At 34.1% G+C, this 21,126-nt stretch overlaps 1 protein-coding gene across 2 annotated transcripts in view; it reads right to left on the reverse strand.

Moving 5' to 3' along the window:
• Positions 1-21,126, reverse strand: part of LOC150098012 (NSFL1 cofactor p47-like) — a 108,949-nt gene that overhangs the window by 75,967 nt on the left and 11,856 nt on the right. For both annotated transcript variants that reach the window (XM_090406238.1, XM_090406237.1), the window contains exon 3: positions 8,787-8,876. In XM_090406238.1, the coding sequence (XP_090262364.1) occupies positions 8,787-8,876 (90 nt within the window). The remainder of the gene's footprint in view (positions 1-8,786; positions 8,877-21,126) is intronic.

Below are 21,126 nucleotides of genomic sequence, written 5' to 3' on the forward strand. Positions count from 1 at the left end.
TCTTACTTTGGCCAAACAGGCAGGACAGCGAATATCAGAATTTCTGAACACAAGGACTACATCTGTTTTCACAAGTATAGCCATTCTGGTCTTGCAGACCGTGCTCTGGATACATGGCACAGAATACGGTGGAAGAAAGCTACAGTAATACACCGTAGCAAATACAAATTCGAAAGACTATTTATGGAATCAGCCTCAGCCCTAAGAAACTCTCCAAACCTCAACAAATGTTGTTGTATGTGCGACTGTCCCAAATTTGGGAGGCTTACATCAGCAGGCCTTCAGCCCAACGGCCAAGAACACCTACTTAGCCTGCGAGAGGGCACCATCAGGACTTTTAGAGAACAATAGCTTCATCTCTTCATTCTCAATTACTGTGTTGTAGTGCCTACGTGCACGTGCCTTTTTTTGTAAGTTCCCTTTTGAAGATGGCAATGTGACATTGAAGAAATATCGGAAATATTTATTAAAATGTAATTTAATTTATATTCTTATCTACGTTGTTCAATTCCTTAAGTGATGCAGTGATTTAGTAATGCATAACCAATGTATAAGCCTGTCTACGAGAATTACCATGTCTGGGATATGTTGGGGAAAATTTGGAGAAATGAGCAAAACTAATAATAATGGTAAGCACATGTATTTCTGCTCAGGACACAACAACTATTTATTAGTAACAGTAGGTTTCAACATAAAGACACACAGGGGGGTCCTCGACATGAGTCATTTCGACTTTACGATGGTAATCCCATAAATAATTTAAAAAATAAATTTCGACTTGAAGCAGTGCGACGTAAAATTCAAACGTCACAGGCAAACTTGTTTGTGAGCGTGAAGAATACGCCGTTACGTGCCGTTTGTTTGGGATAGGTGGCATCGCTTGGGTCCCAGCATACACTCTTTGGATACTGCATGCTTTGTTTACATCCGCTCTCTCACTTTTGTGTTTGTGTTTTTTTTGTGACTTTTTACCCTTCAATATGGCTCCCAGACGTAAGAGAGATGGCAAGGAAGAGTCTGCCTTTTCTTCGACATTGGAAATGTCGAAGAAAAGGAAAGCCATTACATTAGAAGTGAAATTAGACATTATTAAAAGGGAGAAATGCCAACGAACATTGGCCTTGCATTGAACTTAAGTTCGTACCACAGTCGGGACTATTATTATTATTATTTTTTTTTTTTTATCACCTGCAAAGAATGTACAGTTTCACTTGTCATTTTGGGAATTGTTCTAATTTTTATGTTTGTTTTTTTTTATTACAGTTTCATTTTTGTCATTTTTCTGTACTATACAGTAATTATGTTCTCCTTTTCATTTTCCTATGGCCTAGTTCTGTTTCTTGATATATACATATGACTTTAGGGTGTTTTAGGTTAGGTAAGTAACTTAGGCTATGGTAATTCCGACTTGCATTGAAAATCATCTTGCATCGGTCTGTAGGAACGGATCTCCGATGTAACTCGAGGACCCCCTACATTCATATGGAGAGAAGATGCAAGAAATGAGAAAAGTCTCAGTGATTACATTGTTTATAGTGATATATTTAACACTGGTTCAGAACACAAGAATAAACTAAGGATATGAAATTTGAAGTGATCACCATTTGAACAAGATAAATTGAATATCACATTGTAATGAAAAGTGTGTAAGAAACTTTTAACATGAATCAAAGTTAGCAGCTTTCAAAGGTGAACTGTAGATTAAAACACAAATATGATTCAAGAAAAAAAAAATGAAAGAATTTGAAAATGAGAACCTCACCTTGGATCTTCAAAGGCAGATCAGTCAGTCTTTTCTTTGTCTTCTGTGATGAAAACAATGACTGATTCAGCACGAGAGCTATGTAATAAAGTTGTATACAAGGAAAGAAAAATCAGATCTCCATGGTGGACTCAGGAAGTTAAAGAGGCAATGAGTAAAAAAGAAAGCCTATTGAAAGTTCCTGGAAAGTAAGCCTGCTTGTTATCTGAGAGAATACAGAGAAAAATGTAAGAAAGTGAAACAATGTGTAAAACTAGTTAAACAAAAGCATGGTAAGACTTCGGCAAGAACATAGAAAACAATATTCTAGAGCATATTGAAAAAGCTTAGAAACAGAAGAAAGATTACCATAAAAGGAATCAGATGATAAAAGTAAAAAAAAAAAAAATATATATATATATATATAAATAAAAATAAATAAAAAAAACATATTTTGAATGTCAGGAGTAATTACTGTGAAATATTGTTAAATGAAAAAAAGCAGTAACAGAACGGTGGTAGAAAACATTTGAGAAGATTAAAATCAGGAATACATGAGGCAGAAAAAGCCATCAAAAACGTGAAATGTGGAAAGGCAGGTGGAATAGGCGATATTTGACTAGAAATCCTGAAACATAGACACAAAAAAGTTTTACAGTGGCTACATTGCCTAATTCAGATGACCTGGTCAGAAGGCCAAATTCCAGATGATGGGAGTTCACCCATGGTCTCCATCTATCAAAAGGGAAATAAAAATGTGAGAATCGCAAAACAATTTTGCTAATGTATGAACATTCCTAGTAAGATTTACACACGTATACTTGTATAAAGGTTAAGAAAAATTGTGGAAGGGAAGCTTGGTTCAGGACAAATAGAAGTTAACAGGATCAGATTTTTAGTTTAACACAAATAGTTGAAAAATCATGGATATGTAACAAGAATCCATGTACATCACCTGTGACTAAGCATGACAATCAATAATAACGTAACATGGGTTCATAATTCTCGTGGTAATGGAGAAGTTCCACACAGATGAATTTTGAGTTTATTTGTTTTCACTGTTCAGCACTTTTGGAAACCTACAAAGTCCTGAAAGAAGAAATACAAGGTTTGTGCATTCTACTGAAACACAAAGGTTTCAGTAGAATGCACAAACCTTGTTATAGCTGACGTCATTGTAAATTTGCTGAGACAATCCTCCTTTATCAGACATCAATGCTACTCTTGCCACTTTGGTTTCAACACTCTTAAAGTTTCAAACCAGCAACTAACTATGCTCAACAGCATAGTCTCCACATATGTTTCAGAGTTACCAACAGACTCATCTTCTGCAATAAGGAATGCAATCATCACTCTGCTTCATGTGTGCATTTATAACAGCCACCATTTTTAACTACTTGTGTGCTGCACACTTGTATGACCTATTGTAGTGCCACTCACTGTGGTAGAACTAGAGACTACCTGTCCACTCAGTGACATTTAAAGCTTTCCGCAGTGTTCAAATCAAAATACAGCACAAATTACTTTTATCCTTCTAGTATGAAAATTCATAATAGTTGAAATCAATGATACAATTACAGAATGGATAAAAATAGAGGGGTAAGGTAAGGATGCAGCTTGTCTCCAGTCCTTTTTAACAAATATTATTAATGAAATATTAAAGTGCCTAAATAACACAGGAATAAGTTAAAATCCATTTAATCTAAACACCATTATTATATGTATATGATCATATATTAACTGCTATATAGAAGATGAATTACATTTAGCTCTTTACAAGATTGCTACTAAATACAGCATGATAATATTTTCTGATAAAACAAAAGTTATTGCATTTAAAAGCTATAATAAATTTAGTTTAATCCTTTATCCAAGTGTGAGCAAACAAAGTTTGCAGCTGAAAATATCTTCAGGACTGGGGTAAGGTAGTATAACACCAGGCAACTCGTGGCAAAGGTGGCACAAGCTAACATCACTCCTATCTCAGTATCTCCCATAATGCAAAACACATCTCCTTACGGATATGTATAATGTTATGCATTAAGGGAAGGGCCACTATGCAGACTAGTTTCGACCTTTATTGAGGTCTCTTCAGTGGGAGCCTGGCCCAGAGGTGGAGATACCAGGCAGAAGCAATGGCAGGTCATCTTTACCTATAGGAGTTGCCAAATGGTGTACCACCTTTTTATTAAATTACTCTGGATTTAGAGAAAGATGGAGTCAAAGCTGTATAACTGAGAGGAGACCTCCACATAGCCTTAAAAGGAATGCAGAGAACCGACAAGGGCTTCTGACCTAATGTCCAATCCCCACCTTCTCGTGGTGCACCCTGTTGGGTGTCTACATGGATACTGAACAGACGAGGATGGGCTGGCAATTTGGGATTTAGCCGACCAAACTGTATTCTTATTGGTTAAACCAAAATATAGAACGATGGTACAACATGACAAATTTTCATGCCAGCTGGGGCGTTGCCCGGTTAACAAAGGCCCCCGTTGTTTTCGCCAGGGAACCAGGGCGAACAGCGAAAAGTCAGCTACTGGAACAAATCTGAAAATAAACCCCAACTCAACATCACCAGAGTTAAAGATCGGTACTATCAACGTAAGAAGCCTGAATGGCAAAGAAATGGAGCTAGCTGAAGAATTAGATAAGTACCAGATCGACATAATAGGGGTGACTGAAACAAAAAAGACCAAAACTGGTGAGATCTTTCTGAGCAATAAATACAAAATGTTATATTCAGGCAATGACAATCAAGGAAAAGAAGGAGTAGCCATAGTATTCAACACAAAATACGAGGCTAATCTTCTTGAATGGCAGTCAGTCTCAAGTAGAGTAATGTGGGCAAATATGAGAATGGGGAACTGGACAATGAGACTTATTTGTGCCTATGGTCCCAGAGAAGGTTCTACTAAGGTAGAAGTGAAGGAATTTTTTGAGGCTTTAGAAAAAGCAACTGACACAATGAAAAATGAAAAGTTGGTCATTGTTGGGGATCTAAATAGCAAAGTAGGAAATGATTGTGAGACATACAAAAATATTTTGGGAAAATTTGGAGAAAAGAGCAAAGCTAATAATAATGGCAAATATCTGCTGGATTTCTGCTCAGGACATGGACTGGTTATTACTAACACCATGTTCCAACATAAAAATGTGCACAAATTCACATGGAGAGAAGAGGCTAGGAATAAGAAAAGTCTCATTGACTATGTTATTGTTGATAGTGATATTTTCTCCCTGGTGCAGGACACCAGAGTGTACAGAGGATTTAAAATTGGAAGTGATCACTATTTAGTCTTGAGCAGGATAAAATTGAATTTCATATTGAAAAGAATAACATGTAAGAAAGTTTTAAAGCGAATAAAAGTTGAGCAGCTCTCAGATGTGAGCTGTAGACTAAAATACACAAAGATTATTGAAGAAAAAATGAAAGAGTTTGAGAACAGGAACAAACCTTGTAGATTCAGTGGCAAGTCCTGAAGAAAACATTGATTGATTCAGCCAGAGAGGCATGTGGTGAGGTTGTCTGTAAGGATAAAAAAATTAGAACTCCCTGGTGGACACAGGAAGTTAAAGAGGCAGTGAAGGAAAAGAAGAAAGCATACCAAAAGTTCCTGTCAAATAAGTCAGCTTGTGCTATTAGAGAATATAGAGACAAATGCAAGAATGCTAAACACTGTGTAAAACTAGCTAAACAAAAGTCATGGGAGGACTTTGGCAAGAATATAGAAAACAAATATCAAGAAGGTGGCAAAATATTCTGGAGGTTGTTGAAGAAGCTTAAGAATGGAGGAAAGAGTGCTATAAAAGGAATTAGAGATGATAAAGGTGACATGAAAATGGGAGATAAAGATATCCTTGAAGTATGGAGTAATTACTTTGAAAAACTGCTAAATGAAACAAACAGTGATGACAGCACAGTGGTAAAAAACATTGACCAGGCATGCAGTCAGGAATACATATCCATACTTGAAGTAGAAAAAGCCATCAAAGGCTTGAAATGTGGAAAGGCAGCAGGAGTAATGATATTCGACCAGAAATGCTGAAGTATGGTGGTATAAGAGTCTTACAGTGGCTGCACTGCATAGTTCAGAAAGCCTGGACAGAGGGATGAATTCCCGATGATTGGAGTAGAGCTCTCATAGTACCCATATATAAAAAGGGAAATAAAACTGAATGTGAGAATTACAGAGGTATTTCCCTACTGAGTGTTCCTGGCAAGATCTATGCAAGTATACTTGAGAAACGGTTGAGAAGAATTGTGGAAGAAAAGCTTGGTGAAGAACAAGCTGGATTCAGGCCAAATAGAGGCTGTCAGGATCAGATCTTCACTTTACGACAAATAGTCGAGAAAGCATGGGAATATAACAAAGATCTGTATTTAAGTTTTGTCGATCTGGAAAAGGCATATGACAAGGTGCCAAGAGAGAAGCTATTCAATACGCTGCAGTTATATGGTGTCAATGGGGCATTATATCAAGCAATACTTAGTCTTTATTTGAATTGTAAGTCAGCAGTTAGAATTGAAGGAAGTACAGGTAGATGGTTTAATGTTAAATCTGGTGTGAGACAAGGATGTACATTATCCCCTCTGTTATTCATTATCTATATGGATCACATTATGAAGGAAAGTGGTATTAAACATGATATCAAAATTGGAGATGTTAATGTCAGCTCTTTGCTTTATGCTGATGATGTTATACTTCTAAATAAATCTGCTACAAGTCTGCAAGATTCTCTGACTAAATTGAATAGCTGTTGTAATAGATATGGTATGAAGGTCAGCAATAAAAAGACAAAGACAATGAAAATAGGCAGAATCATTGAAAATGTCAACTGTGTTGTGAATGGAGAACCTGTGGAACAAGTAAAACATTTCAGCTATTTAGGCACGATTTTTAGTGAAGATGGTAAATTAAATATAGAAATAGAATCAGCAAAGCTGATATGGTGGGAAGTCAATTGAATAAATTCATATGGAATAAGAGAGAAATTAGTCGGAACACTAAATTAGCTGTATACAAGACAGTGTTCAAACCAGTTTTATCTTATGGATCTGAGAGCTGCGTCAAAAGTAAAACACTTGACCAAAGACTAGAGACCACAGATATGAGAGTCCTGAGAAAGATTATAGGCGTGAACAGATGGCATCAATGGCAGTATCATATTAAAAACGAGGATATTAGGAAAGAACTTGGCATTGTCAGCATCCAGGAATGCATTAGCAGAACTAATCTCAGGTGGTATGGTCACTTAAACAGAATGGGCGAGGAAAGATTAGCAAAACAAGTGTTCTCTGCCAGGTTGGCAGCAAAACGACCCAGAGGAAGACCAAGATATAGGTGGATTGATACAGTACAAAGTGCTTTAGATGATAGAAATATAAGATCTGATAATGTTGGAGTGTTGACAAGTAACAGGCTGATTTGGAGGAAAATTGTAGATAGGAAATTAATAATGATGTAATTTTTTTCATGTAGTACTATCATATCCTGTACACCCCTTGAGGGTACATGGGAATTTGATGATGTTGAAAGTTTATTTTTCACTTGGTTAGACTATAATAAATTTAGTTTAATCCTTTATCCAAGTGTGAGCAAACAAAGTTTGCACCTGAAAATATCTTAAAAAGGTAGCACACCGTTTGGCAACTCCTATAGGTAAAGATGACCTGCCATTGCTTCTGCCTGGTATCTCCACCTCCTCTGGGCCTGGCTCCCACTGAAGACAATTTCTCCATATGCTTCTTTTGACAAGATTATTAATGTTTTTTGCTATACAATTTCTAATGATTTTGGTAACAGGATCTTTCACTTTTCTTCAATGACACTGTCATATTTGAGAACACAATTCAAAACTGAGATAAATATATTCAGCCTTTGACTCAAACTCTCTCATGCATTATTCTTGTAAGATACCTATATTTATCCTGTTCAGAACTAATAACATCTAATTTTAACAATAATTTCCTACAACAAAGTGAAGATATCACTATCATCAATAAAATCTTGTTTCTGGTATACTTGCTCTCTTCTACTGAATTCATGTTGAATCTCGCACTGAATTTTGGTGCCAAAACAGGGTGTTGCAATTAATGAATAAAAGGATAAATATTACAGGTATTTATCACTGATATGATTTTCTGCCTTATGTTCCAAATTTTCCCAAAACATATCAATACCAATAAGTCTGGGTATTATTTTCTATCCTGTTGGTTAGGCCTCCATAAAGAACAAGTTTTTCCTTTTTCTTTCATATAAGTTTTCCTTTCTGAAATTTTAAATTAAGATTATGAAGAAGAAAGAATTCTTTTACATCTTCATAACTTGACAAGCATTTGTAAGTAAATAAGTCAGGCTGTCTTTTTTTTTTTTTTTTGTTCCAAAATGAAAAAAAAATTTGCTTCAGATTATTTGAAAACTGCCTCTTATTTATGAAGTTTATCTTTCTTTGGATTTAGTATTAAATAATATTGTATAGAATTTTTCCTGGTTGTTGTTGTCTAAATAAATCAACATAAACATCTTTAGATAATATAAGTTGATTTATTATAATTTATCCTGCAAGTTTTTCATGTCTCAGAACACAGCATCTTAGCAATGTGATATTTCTAGAATTTTTCAATGACTAAATATTTCACCTTCTTTTTTAGTGGTGTTTTGTGTAGTGAATGTCAACTTCAATTTTGCTAGGTTGTTCCAATAGTTGCCTTTTAAAATACTTATTCTTGTTTCTCAATAAAACAGCAAGCTCTTGTTTAAGTATCTGCAACATTAAATAACAAGTCTTAATACTCGCAACCACTATAAATTCAGTCAGACTCCCCCGCCCCTTTTTTAACATCTTTTAACATCCAAATTATATCTGTAACTTGATGAACACTAAAATTAATAAGTTAGTTTGTATTTGATGAGATGTTGTATTTAAACAAACCAAAATAAATTGATTTTGTATTCAAACAAACAGAAATAAGCTAGTTTTGTATTTAAGCAAATTATAAAATTAATAAACACGTGAGCAAGTCTTGTCCTTTAAACAATACCTTCTTTCCGAACCTCCTGCATAGAAAGCTTGTCCCTCTTCTGTTTCTTCACTGTTATCTTCCTGAATTAGACTAGCAAGAGTGGCAAACCTAAGAAGTTAAAGTTAAGTAAAGATTTTCTTTCTGGAATGAAAGGATGCCAAGAGAAAATACTATATATTTAAATTCCTATAAATTAAAATCATGCACATAAGGAAAGAGTATATGACATTAGATATCAACTGCATTTACAAATAAATCAGAAGTTGCAAAAAAAAAAAAGGAATGGCAAACTGGCAGAACTTCAGTAAGTTTTACTACTACTTCACCAAGATAAGCAGTCACATGCTAAGTTCACTATTACAGCCATGCACTTTAATACTGTGCACCAGGAAACCAATGTGTAACAGACATTTCAATTTGAGAATGTACCTGAAAAAAATATTCTAATGAAGAAATTTTAAGAAACTAGTTTATCTATATTTACAGTTAAGTTCAAAAATACAGCAATACCAAGTATAATGAGGTTTCAAACAGTGCAGGTTTCACTATAATGTAGTTTGTAATTAGAGTAAAATGAATTAGATCATGTTTATTGTAATTCTGTCAGAAAGGCAATTATATTGATTACATTTAACATTAATAATTATTCATTGCATTGGAGTAGCAACATGTATAAAATTAAGGCAGAACATGTTTGCAAGCATAAAAAACATTCCATTTTAACCTTTTCATTCACATTTATTGCACTGAAATGCTAACCACAGTACAGTTTTACAGCAGCAAAGATGTGGCTGCTTTGCAAACTTTTTTTTTTTTTTAATGTACAACTTATTTACACCTTTATAAGCAATTGAGTAAAAACAGGAACTGTTCTCTTGTTACATTTATGTTTCTTAGGTGAAAGATCCAAGAAGTGCATATGTAACAAGAGAACAAAAAAAAATCATAAAGGTGTCATGTGTATATATTCAATCGAGTAGTTATATCCAGGGGCGGCTTGTGCATTGGCACTGCGGAACTGCAGCACCCCAATTTTTCTCAATATATAAATATATTTATTAATTTATTCATATTTGCTTTTTTATCATGAACAATGTTATACAATTCTCTTATTTTATATAAAAAAAATAATAAAAATCCGTCTTGTAGCACTTAGGAGGGCGAAGGATGCTAGCAGCACTGTGTTTACTACAGTGTCATATTGCTACACGTGCAAGCATATGCATGTCATAGGGAGATGTGAGCTATTAGCGTAATGCGGCACTGTCCGCCGCGCAGTTCCACTGTTGTTTACATGCGGTTTGTACCAGTAGTAGAGTGTTTGTACTGCTTATCATGTGTACTCCGTCTTTTTAAATATTTGGACATTACAATTAAAGGAATGGATTTTGTTTTTAAGTAATTTTGAATTATACTAAACTGTATAATTTTATCGATAATAAAAAATATTTTTTCATGAAACAAAACAAGAAGAATATATTTTATTTTTAAGTAATTTTGAATTATACCAAACTGTATAATTTTATCGATAATAAACAATATTTTTTCATGTTTAATTTTTTTTTTAAATTTTTACCATAATTTTGATATTTTATCCAAACATGTATACACTGTACTTACAGTGTGTATGTATATTTCAAAAGTTGCAACACCTCCACGATTACAAGCCATGAGCCGCCACTGGTTATATCAATCCATTTAATCATAACAGTTAAATTATTTCATTACATTAAATAATGCCTGTTAAGGACCTGTTTGATCGTGTTCCCCCACCCCCTCAACAAAATGGTAATTGTTTGGAACAACGCATTACACTGAAACTTGTTACATTAATGCTGTACTCAGTGCAGTTTCAATTAGTACTTAATACTCAGCACACATTAACTGCACCATTTGAGATATTGGTTTATTTTGAAGAAAACTAATGAATGAATGAAGAATGAATGTTAAATGCCATGATGACAAAGCAAAAGTATCACATTCTTTAATTCTTGCTACACGTTACACATAATTATACAGAAATATCCTTTCCTTTACAGGGGTTTAAGATGTATGCTCCTCTCACACTTGCATTTCCTTCCGTTTTGGACTATTTAACAAATTTAAGAATAGTTTGTTTCCTTTAATTTACTGTTCATGATGGGTATATATTTATATCATTTATCCATAAACAATAATCCATTCAACAGGAAAGACAAATAATACAATTTATGAAAACAACAAGAAAGTAGTTAACACTTGCTATGGAGTTAGACTCACTTTTCACTATATAATATCGATCACAAGAAATGTCTCAGACTCACAATTACAAACAAATTGCATTTTTACTTAACAGTATTAAAAAGCCTTTTCGACATGTAAATATTCAAGTACACTAAGCTAACATGTTGAGAATTGTGAAAATAACCATATGCAAGTAACTATATTACAAATGAGCTCATACTTAAAGGTTAAAGAAAGTGTTGAAAGAATAAGAATACAAATTCATCTTATTTGGTACAGTTAGTAAAAGATATGAAAATCAATCTTGTTAATTTTTTTTTTTAATGGAATTCTGTTTTTTTGTAAGAAGCATGGTGATGATTGCAAGCTTTACAAAATAAAATGTTTTGAGAATTCTTGATTCCAAATTAATCTCAGAATGTTAGGTAGGCATAAGTTTATAACACAGAGTGAGAGATAAACAGTGCCACCTGTTGCCATAGTTTGGAATTACTTCACCTTCTGAAGATGACCAAGCTAGCTTTTAACAGGGAAATTAAAGAGTTTACAAAGGAACTCATTACCATCATCAATTTCCTGATATGTAACCTCAAGGGGTGTTTGGGCTACTATGACAACACTACATGATTAAGTTTATATTATCATTAATCTCTTATCAACAATTTTCCTACAAATTAGTCTATTACTTGTCAGCACTCCAAAACTGTCATATCTAACACTTGTGGTTTTAAGGCACTTTTGAATGAATAAATCCACCTAGACCATGGTCTTCCTCTGGTCTCTTTCCTGTCATCTTGGCATCAAACACATTTTGCTAACCTTTCTTCACATTCACTTTAAGTGGTCATACTACTGTAGATGAGCTCTACTTACTCATTCTTGAATACTAACAATGTCAAGTTCCTTCCTAATATCCTTGTTTTTAATATGATTCTGCCAATGACGTCATCTGTTTACTCTTCTAATTTTTCTCAGAATCCTCATATCTGTGGTTTCAAGTCTTTGATCAAGTGTTTTATTTCTAACCCAATTCTCTGATCCATAACTTAAAACTGATTTGACACCATCTTGAATACTGCTAGTTTTGTGTTTTGGCTAATTTCTCTCCTATTCCATATAAATTTATTTAGCTGGCTACCTACCCACCATACCAGTTTGTTTTTTTCCAGACTTTAAATTGCCATCTTCACTAAAAAAAACTGTGCCTAAATAAGCTGAAATATTTTATTTGTTTAAAGGCTCTCCCTTCAGAATGCAAAGAAATTAAATTATTAAATTAATAACACAAAGTACTATTTTCTGGTTGTAAATAACTTTAATAAAATAACTTGGCAATGAATGATATGAAAAACAAGTAAATTATGCAAAGAAAATAAGATAATATATTTTCAACTGATTTAGAATGAGGCTGAATATGCACTTGTCTCTATTAACATGTCTGTGGTGAGTGGTGGCATAAGAAGTGGATTTCTGGAGACCTATGATGTAATAAGTTAAATTATACATTCTTGAAATATGATGATCATATCTGTGATCCATATACTTACAAATCAAATAGTTTATATGATGCCAAAGTCACAATGCCTACCAATTCCTTGAAATTCCAACAGTGGAGTGGAGTGGATGTGAAAATATGAGTTCTTCACAGTTTCAACTGGACTAGATTGTTGTTTAGAAAAAGAACACTGACGATTAAAACAAAAAGGACCCAAGTTTTTCAAGATTGTTGACTAGTGAATCAATAGAGATGAGTAATGACATAAGCATGACTTACAAGATTTCACATGGACCCTAATGTTTATATACTGATGCAAAGACAATTGGAAATATGGATGCTAATCTTGTGACAATGATCAAGTCAATGAACTCAACAATTACTGAAAGAAAAATTTGTTAACTGGTACAATATAGACAGGAACAGAAACTGAGGGATATACAATCTGTGGAGGGGAGGAAGGCAGTACAACTAATGACACAGGAAATGTGCCTGCTTAAGGCGGAAATAAAAACTGGCTGCAAATGTACTGATATAACCAGAAAGAAAATGAATATTTCAGGTACCAGAAGTGAATAAACCAGGTATGACATATAAATTAAAGATACCAAGAAATTATATACTTGGTTTAATCCTTTATCCAAAAGGTGTCACATCTTATTATTAAAATACTCTGGATTAGAGATAGTTGTTGGAAGTTTTCCATTTGGTTATACTATAAATTAAAGATACCAAGAAATTCTAGAGCTTCTATATACGAGTTGTCCCAGTCCTGAAAATACTTCAGGTGCAAACTTTGTTTGCTTATACTTGGATAAAGGATTAAACCAAGTATATAATTTCTTGGTATTTTTAATTTATAGTATAGCCAAGTGGAAAAACTTCCAACAACTATCTCTAATCCAGAGTATTTCAATAATAAGGTGTGAAACCTTTTGGCTAGTTATATATGAAAATATGACTTCTGCTTTACTTAGGGTTCCCATTTCTCCCATTTTTGATAAAAATATCTCGAGTTAATTCCAAAAGTCCCAGTTTTTTAAGTATCCTTCAGGAAAAAGTGGATAAATGGATTTATCTCGTTTTTAGTACCAATTTCTATTACAATGTTCATAATAATAAATTTTATTTATTTATTATTTATAATAATAATCTTTAGTATTATAAATAATATAACTAACTAATAGTAACTAACAGCAATGTTCTTTTTTCCCCATGCTTCTGTTATAACAGTATCTTACTTGATCAATACTTTGCGTGTTATAATTTTTATCGTCTTCTACCCCTATAATGCCAAAACGTAAGTGCAGTGTTAATGATAATGTTAGAAAAGAATTTCCTTTCATTAAAGGTCTAGATGAAAATGTGGAATGTACTTTACGTAACTGTAAATTTTGCATTTCTCATGGCGGTCGGTCAGATGTAGTCAACCACGTGGAGAAAAAAAAAAAAAAAAGCAAAGCTGCTGTTCAAAGTAAGGCTTCCAACTGCAGTATAAGTAATTTTTTAATTGTGAAAACCAAGAGTGAAAGGGAAAAAGAGTTATCACTGGCAGCAAAGGAAGCAACCTTCACGTATCACACAGCGGTGCATAACCACAGCTTTAACTCCATGGACTGCACAACAACCATTGTGAAAAAAATTTTCAACGATAAATTCAGGTGTTGGCAAAAAATTGCAAGACATTGAGAGTTTATTTTTCACTTGGTTAGACTATAATAAGCTTGGTTTAATCCTTTATCCAAGTGTGAGCAAACAAAGTTTGTGCCTGAAAGTATCTTCAGGACTGGGGTAAGGTAGTACAACACCGGGCAACTCGTTGCAAAGGTGGAGAAAGCTCTCATCACTCCTATCTCAGTATCTCCCATAATGCAAAGCACATCTCCTTGTGGACCTTTGCAACGAGTTGCCCAGTGTTGTACTACTTACCCCAGTCCTGAAGATACTTTCAGGTGCAAACTTTGTTTGCTCACACTTGGATAAAGGATTAAACTAAACTTATTATAGTCTAACCAAGTGAAAAATAAACTCTCAACATCTTTCCCTGAATCTGGAGTAATTTAATAATAAGGTTGTAGATCTTTTGGCAACTCCTATAGGTTGGGATGACCTCTCATTGCTTCTGCCTTGTTGTCTCCACGACTGGGCCTGGCTCCCACTGACGAGACCTCAATAGAAGTCAAAACCGGTATGGGTAGTGGCCCTTCCCTTAATGCATAACATTATACATATCTGCAAGGAGATGTGCTTTGCATTATGGAAGATACTGAGATAGGAGTGATAGAGATTTCTCAACCTTTGCAACGAGTTGCCCGGTGTTGTATGACCTTACCCCAGTCCTAAAGACACTTTCAGGCGCAAACTTTGTTTGCTCACACTTGGAAAAAGGATTAAACTAAACTTATTAAAGTGCAAGACAATAATAACCAATGTTATTGCGGCATTAGCGACAAAGCAGAACTTTGGATAAATGGATTTTAGTGCCTCTAGTCATTAGATACTATCATCCAGAAAAAGGTGTGAAGGTGAGTGTGTTGGAGTTAGTTAATTTAGGTGGTGAAACTTCAGAACTTTTACTTTCTTATGTGTTAGAAGTGTTACAGAAGTTAGATCTCCTGAAAAAGGTTATTGCTATATTAGCAGATAATACAAATACAAACTTTGATAGAAAGAAGAGAAAGGGAAAGGATAATATGTACTTCAAAATGCAAGCAAACACTGTGAACAATTTAATTGGAATTAGTTGCCTTGCAAACATGATACATAATGCTGTGCAGACTGCTTCAGATTGCTTACCTATCAATTTTCAGTTAATAATTAACAAGATTTACAAACATTTCCACGTATATTGTGTATGAGTTGAGGAACTTAAGTCATTTTGTGAATTCACAAACAGAGTATAAAACCTTTTTGGGTAGCAGCAAGACAAGATGGCTCTCTCTTTTACCAGCAATCCAGAGGGTTATTGACATGTTCCCTTCATTGAAGTCATTTTTTTTTTTTTTTTCTATTGACAAATGTCCCATCAGTCTCAAAAATTTCTTTGAAAATCCACTTTCAATTAGTTAATTTTCACTCCTGCATTTGCTTGCCAGCCAGTTAAAAACCTTTTATGATACCATTAAATGTATTGAAAAGCAAGATATAACAGTAATTGAAGTGAAGGATGAAACAAACAAACTGGTGGAAAAGTTAAATTATAGGAATGCAGAAAAGTTTCTTACAACTACTGTGAGAAAACAGTTGCAAGAATTAGAAAAAGAAGCACATAACAGTTGAAAAGTTTGAAAGCTATGCAGTAGATTTCTACTGCACCTGTATTGAATATATTCAGGAGTGGTGTACACCATTTCTCACACCTCTTCAGTCTATGGATTGGATTAATTTGAAGGAAAAGGATCCTGTGCCTTGGAAGAACGTACAAGAAAGCTACATATTCATGCAGACAGTGTCACCAAGTTTTACTGTGAATGAAGAGGACTTATTTGATGAGTTTGTATGTGTGAGAAAATATTGTGAAAGCAAATTTGAAGTGTGGAGTGAACAGAAGGATCAAAGCATCAGTGATAAAGGGTGTGAAATTTTTGTTCATTTTACAAAGCAGGGTATAAATTCTGGGAGTATTAAATGCTTAGTTAGTTTTTGTTTAGCACTGCTAGGAACTAATGCAGCTGCTGAATGTGTTTTTTCATTAATAAATGCCCTCTGGACAGATGAAAAAAACAGACTTAAAATTGAGAGAGTAAAAGGCTTTAATCAGTGTAAAGACATATTTTAAGAATTTCTCTGGTGCTGAGTTCTATGATCAAATATTTTTGTTCTATGTTCAAGAATTTTTTTTTTCTTTTGATATCAAAAGAAAAAAAAAAATTCTTGAACAGGTCCATAAATCTGATAAATATTTTTCTAATTAAATATGTATAATTAAAATATAATCCTTTTTTAAAGTGGATTTAATGTTAATGTATGTTTATAGCAGTATTTAATTTAAAGTGCAACATATATAATCGTTTTATTTTTGGTTTTCTTAATTTTTAACATGTCTGTTTTTTTACAAAATGTCCTGGGTGTTTTAAGTAAAAATTTCAGAATGTCCCAGATTTTAGTAAAACATTATGGGAACCCTAGCTTTACTTCAACCTTAGTATCATCTCTGGGTCTGGCTCCCACTGTTGAGACCTTAATAAAGGTTGAAATCTGAGTAGTGACCATTCCCATAATGCATAGCATTATACATGTTCCCAAGGATATGTGTTTTGCATTATGGGATACTAAGGCAAGTGATGCAAAGTCATTAGCCTCTATATATGAGTTGTCCCAGTCTTGAAAATATTTCAGGTGCAAACTTTGTTTGCTTACACTTGGATAAAGGATTAAACCAAGTATATAATTTCTTGGTATCTTTTTAATATAAAGTTATAGAAACTAGAAAGTTATACTATAATTTATAGTAAAACCAAGTGGAAAAACTTCCAACACGTATACACGTATGACATAGTAAGATGGTTAGATATTAATGAGGCTATACAGTTCAGATGATATTTTTAAGAACTGCGCAAAAGAAAAAGAATTGATTATGTCACTCACTTGCTGTTTAAAGAAAGTCTTGCAATGGGAATGGTCCCAAAGCAAAAGAGCAGAAAATGGGAAAAACAGTGTCACTGCACAAAAGTGGTTAAGACAGATGTTTCCAGATACAGACACTCTGATAGTTATGTATATGCTATTGTAGTTAAGGTGCTAGAGAGAATGGTTAGATATTAAATACAAGATTTACTTGTATTTAATATCTTATAAATATCTTATAAATACCTTTAAGACCAATAGTAGATGGAAGAGATTCACCGACTTCCACTTGGCAAAATACCTCACCAACTTGATCTCACAACATATAGGAAAAACATCTTCCTTCATAAAAAATAGTAAACATTTCATAGAAAAAGTGAAAGATATACATATTGGTCCAACAGACATCTTAGCAAGTCTCGACATTATCAGCTTGTTTACAAACATCCCGAGACAAGAAATTTTGAATCTCCTAGAAGACCTCTTCCCTCCAGACATCTTGAATCTTTTTAAACATTGTATAAACAATACTTTTTTTCACCTATAAAGATAGAATCTGGGAACAAAAAGAAGGACTGGCCACGGGTTCATCATTTTCACCGGTATTAGCAAATCTATTTATGGAAAAATTTGAAAACAATGCTCTTAAGAATTACCATAAAAAACCAAAAATATGGCTACGCTATGTGGACGATATTTTCATCATATTTAGTGGAACAACAGATGAACTTATCAATTGCAAAGATTACCTCAACAATTTGTACAACACCATAAAATTCACTTTAGAACAAGAAAAAAACTTCCTTTTCTGGATATGCTATTAGAAGTTAATGAAGAAAGTAAACTCTCCTTCCCGGTATATAGGAAGCCCGACAAACACTGGAATATTTCTAAATGCAACCTCACACCACCATCCTTCACAAAAAATAAGCTTAATTAAAACTCTTAGAGACAGAGCATACAATATCTCCAGTACACAAGAAAGATGTAATGAAGAACTAAAATACTTAACACAAATCCTCCAATAGAATGGATATGAAACAAAAACCATTAAGAGAATCCTTAAAATGCCTCCAGCTAACAACACAATAAAACAGGATTACAAAAACGCAATCTCGCTTCCTTATATCAAAAATGTTACAGATAAGCTATCCAAATTAATGAACAAACACAACATAAAAGTAGCCTTCCTTCCTATGGAAAAAATCTAAAGATTCCTACATCCACCAAAACAACCTCATCATCCTCTTAAAAACCAGGAGTCTACAAAATCCATTGCTCTTGCGGGATTTGCTACGTACAACAGAGAGGAAGATCTGGAGAAATACGCATGGCTGAACACCAAAAAGACGTACAATACAAAAGAGAACAAAAAACGGGTCTTGCTTTCCATACCATTTCCACTGGACACGATGTACTCTGGCATAAAATGACGATGTCATACATAGTTATATAAGAAAATTTAAAGAAGCTGCTAATATGCTAGAAAACCCAACCCAATGCAATAAAAATCAAGGTTTAATTCTCCATCAAGTGTGGTCAGCTCTAATAAAAAATCTACCTCAATCTGAGCTCGGACTGTATGAACGAGAACAAGAACACGTGACATCGTCCAGTATTGTTCAACGTCAATAACGTTATATATCTGCATTCTGTTATTTGAGTTTTATGAATAGCCAGACGGTTATGATTTGTATTTATTAATTCTCTTGTTTAAACTTTAAGCTATACTATTTACCCCCTGAAGATGTAAATCCTACGATTTACGAAACTTGTCGGGAACTATTATTTCAGTGTTTTATATAACTGAATAATAAAAAAAATGTGGTGTAATCACCGAAATATATCTTTTGAACCAATTAGCCATAGAAGTCTACACCTGCAACTACTTTAACTGTTATCAGTCACTAATGGTATTTATTCCAAGTGCCCTGGGTTGAAGCAAGAAGGTGTCATCCTACTATACAATAAGATTATGCCAGACACTAACAACCATACATAAGCAGTCATATCACTAAAACTAGAAGCTTCTGAGCCACAATATGCTACACTGCCCTTATATGTACCCAGTGATTTGCATCTCTCTGGATCAGTGAAAAAAGACTGGGCTGGTAAGCAGTGTGCAACCGATTGTGATGCAAATAAAGTTGTCGACTGTGTTGATGCTACCATGAAACAAATACACAAGCATTTTGGGCAACTACAAAAGTGTCAATACATTACATGAGAGGATTTTTTTTCTCTTTTTTTAAACATCCTCATATTTTAAACCTGATTTTGAAGAAAGAGAAGGGGGGGGAGAGAGAGAGAGGGAATATGGCTGGCCAGGTAGATAGCATCTGAGCTCTCCAACTAATAAGCTGTCAGTTCAAATCCTATTGTGGTATGAATGTCTTTGAAGATTTTAAGTGCAGATGAATATCATTACCCATTTGAAACCACTGCCCAGCTTAACAGAGGCCAAAAGTGGATTGGGAAAAAATTCCAGATTACCTCTAGAGTAGGGTTTTCAGACTTCTCTCTTGGCCCAACCATGGTTACTAACATACCAGAGGTTTACATTCTTCTGGTGGGTGATATTCAGAGTAAAAAAAGTCACAGTGCTTTAACAAAATTTGCTTTTCACAAGATAGCACATCGAATGCAAAATGTAGCAGCCAACAATGTGTCAGATATTGCAACTTTCAAGCACACTGGCCCTTTTTAAAACTTATTCATGCATCAGCAATTTTATTTTATGAGCTGTGTATTTCTTTATATTTTTGTGCTTATGTTAATTAATACTTTTATGCTTTCCTCATGAAAACTAGTCAGATTTAAATACTGAAACAAGTGATAAAAGTTACTGACTAAATATAATATAGCAGCTGATTTTAATTAACACAAATAAGAAAGTATATGTTTGTAGAGATACAATATGTTAAGAGAGCATCCAGAAAGATATCATCATCCAATTCTACCTAATAAAAACACCAGTCTGGGTAGCCAAGGGGATAGCATACTCATTTTCCAAACAACAAGTGGTGGATTCAACCACTGTAGGCATGGATGTTTGTACAAGTTTGCTCTGGTATAGCTCTTTTAGTTTATAAAGCTTGCATTAAAAAAAAAAATTAAAAAAAAAATCCAGCCATGTTGAGCTTCAGGTTTTTTTGGCATATATCTTTACCTTTCAAATCATTTGTAAATTACATGACCATGATGGTCCCTAGGAAGTGGAAGTTAGGCAAAGTGGTTCCTTTGCATAAAGGTGTCTCTAAAACTGCGGTAAAGTTATGGAGAATGTACAAGGAGAAATGTGATCAGTACACTCATGAGCAGTACAAGGCTCAAGCTAGGAAGGTTACCAGCATAGTAAGAAAAGCTAAATCAGATTATGATAAGACCTTAGCCAATGAAATCAAGGGTAATCTCAAAGAGTTCTTTCGCTATGTGGCAAGTAAAAGGAAGAATGACTTTGGAAGGATAACTTTAGTGGGTTCTGATGGTATTGAGGTGACAAAATCAGATGTAATAGTCAAATTACTGAGTGATCACTTTTCAAAAGTCTATCACCCAAGTGAGGATATCTCTATATCTCAATAACTAATGTGAGAATTGAAGTTAAGAAATCAGAGGTATTTAATATACTGTAAAATTTAAATGCAAACACTGCTGTAGGTTTAGATGGAATAACAGCTCGGGTGTTACGTGAATGTGCAAAGGAATTGTCAACCCCTCTTACTTGGATATTTAACTTAAGTTTGAACTCTGGTATGGTCCCTAGGGTGGAAGTTAGGCAAAGTGGTTCCTCTGCATAAAGGTGGCTCTAAAACTGCAGTAGTTAATTACAGACCAGTCACCATCTCAGGAGTAGAGGTAAAAGTATTGGAAAAGTTGGTTAAAGACAAAATTCAAGAATAGGTGGATCAGGATATGATACTCTATAGAGGCCAACATGGTTTTGTTAAAAGGTAGATCCTGCCTTAGCAATCTATTAACTTTTTGTAATAGAATGACATCTGAGTTTGACAAAGGATCTGGCTACACAGTGGACTTCTGGATTTTGCTAAGGCCTTTGACAGGATACCCCAT

This window comes from Typopeltis vanoorti, chromosome 16 (assembly GCF_054136105.1).
Source record: "Typopeltis vanoorti isolate ZY-2024b chromosome 16, IOZ_Tvanoo_1.0, whole genome shotgun sequence".
NCBI classification, from domain to species: Eukaryota; Metazoa; Arthropoda; class Arachnida; order Uropygi; family Thelyphonidae; genus Typopeltis; species Typopeltis vanoorti.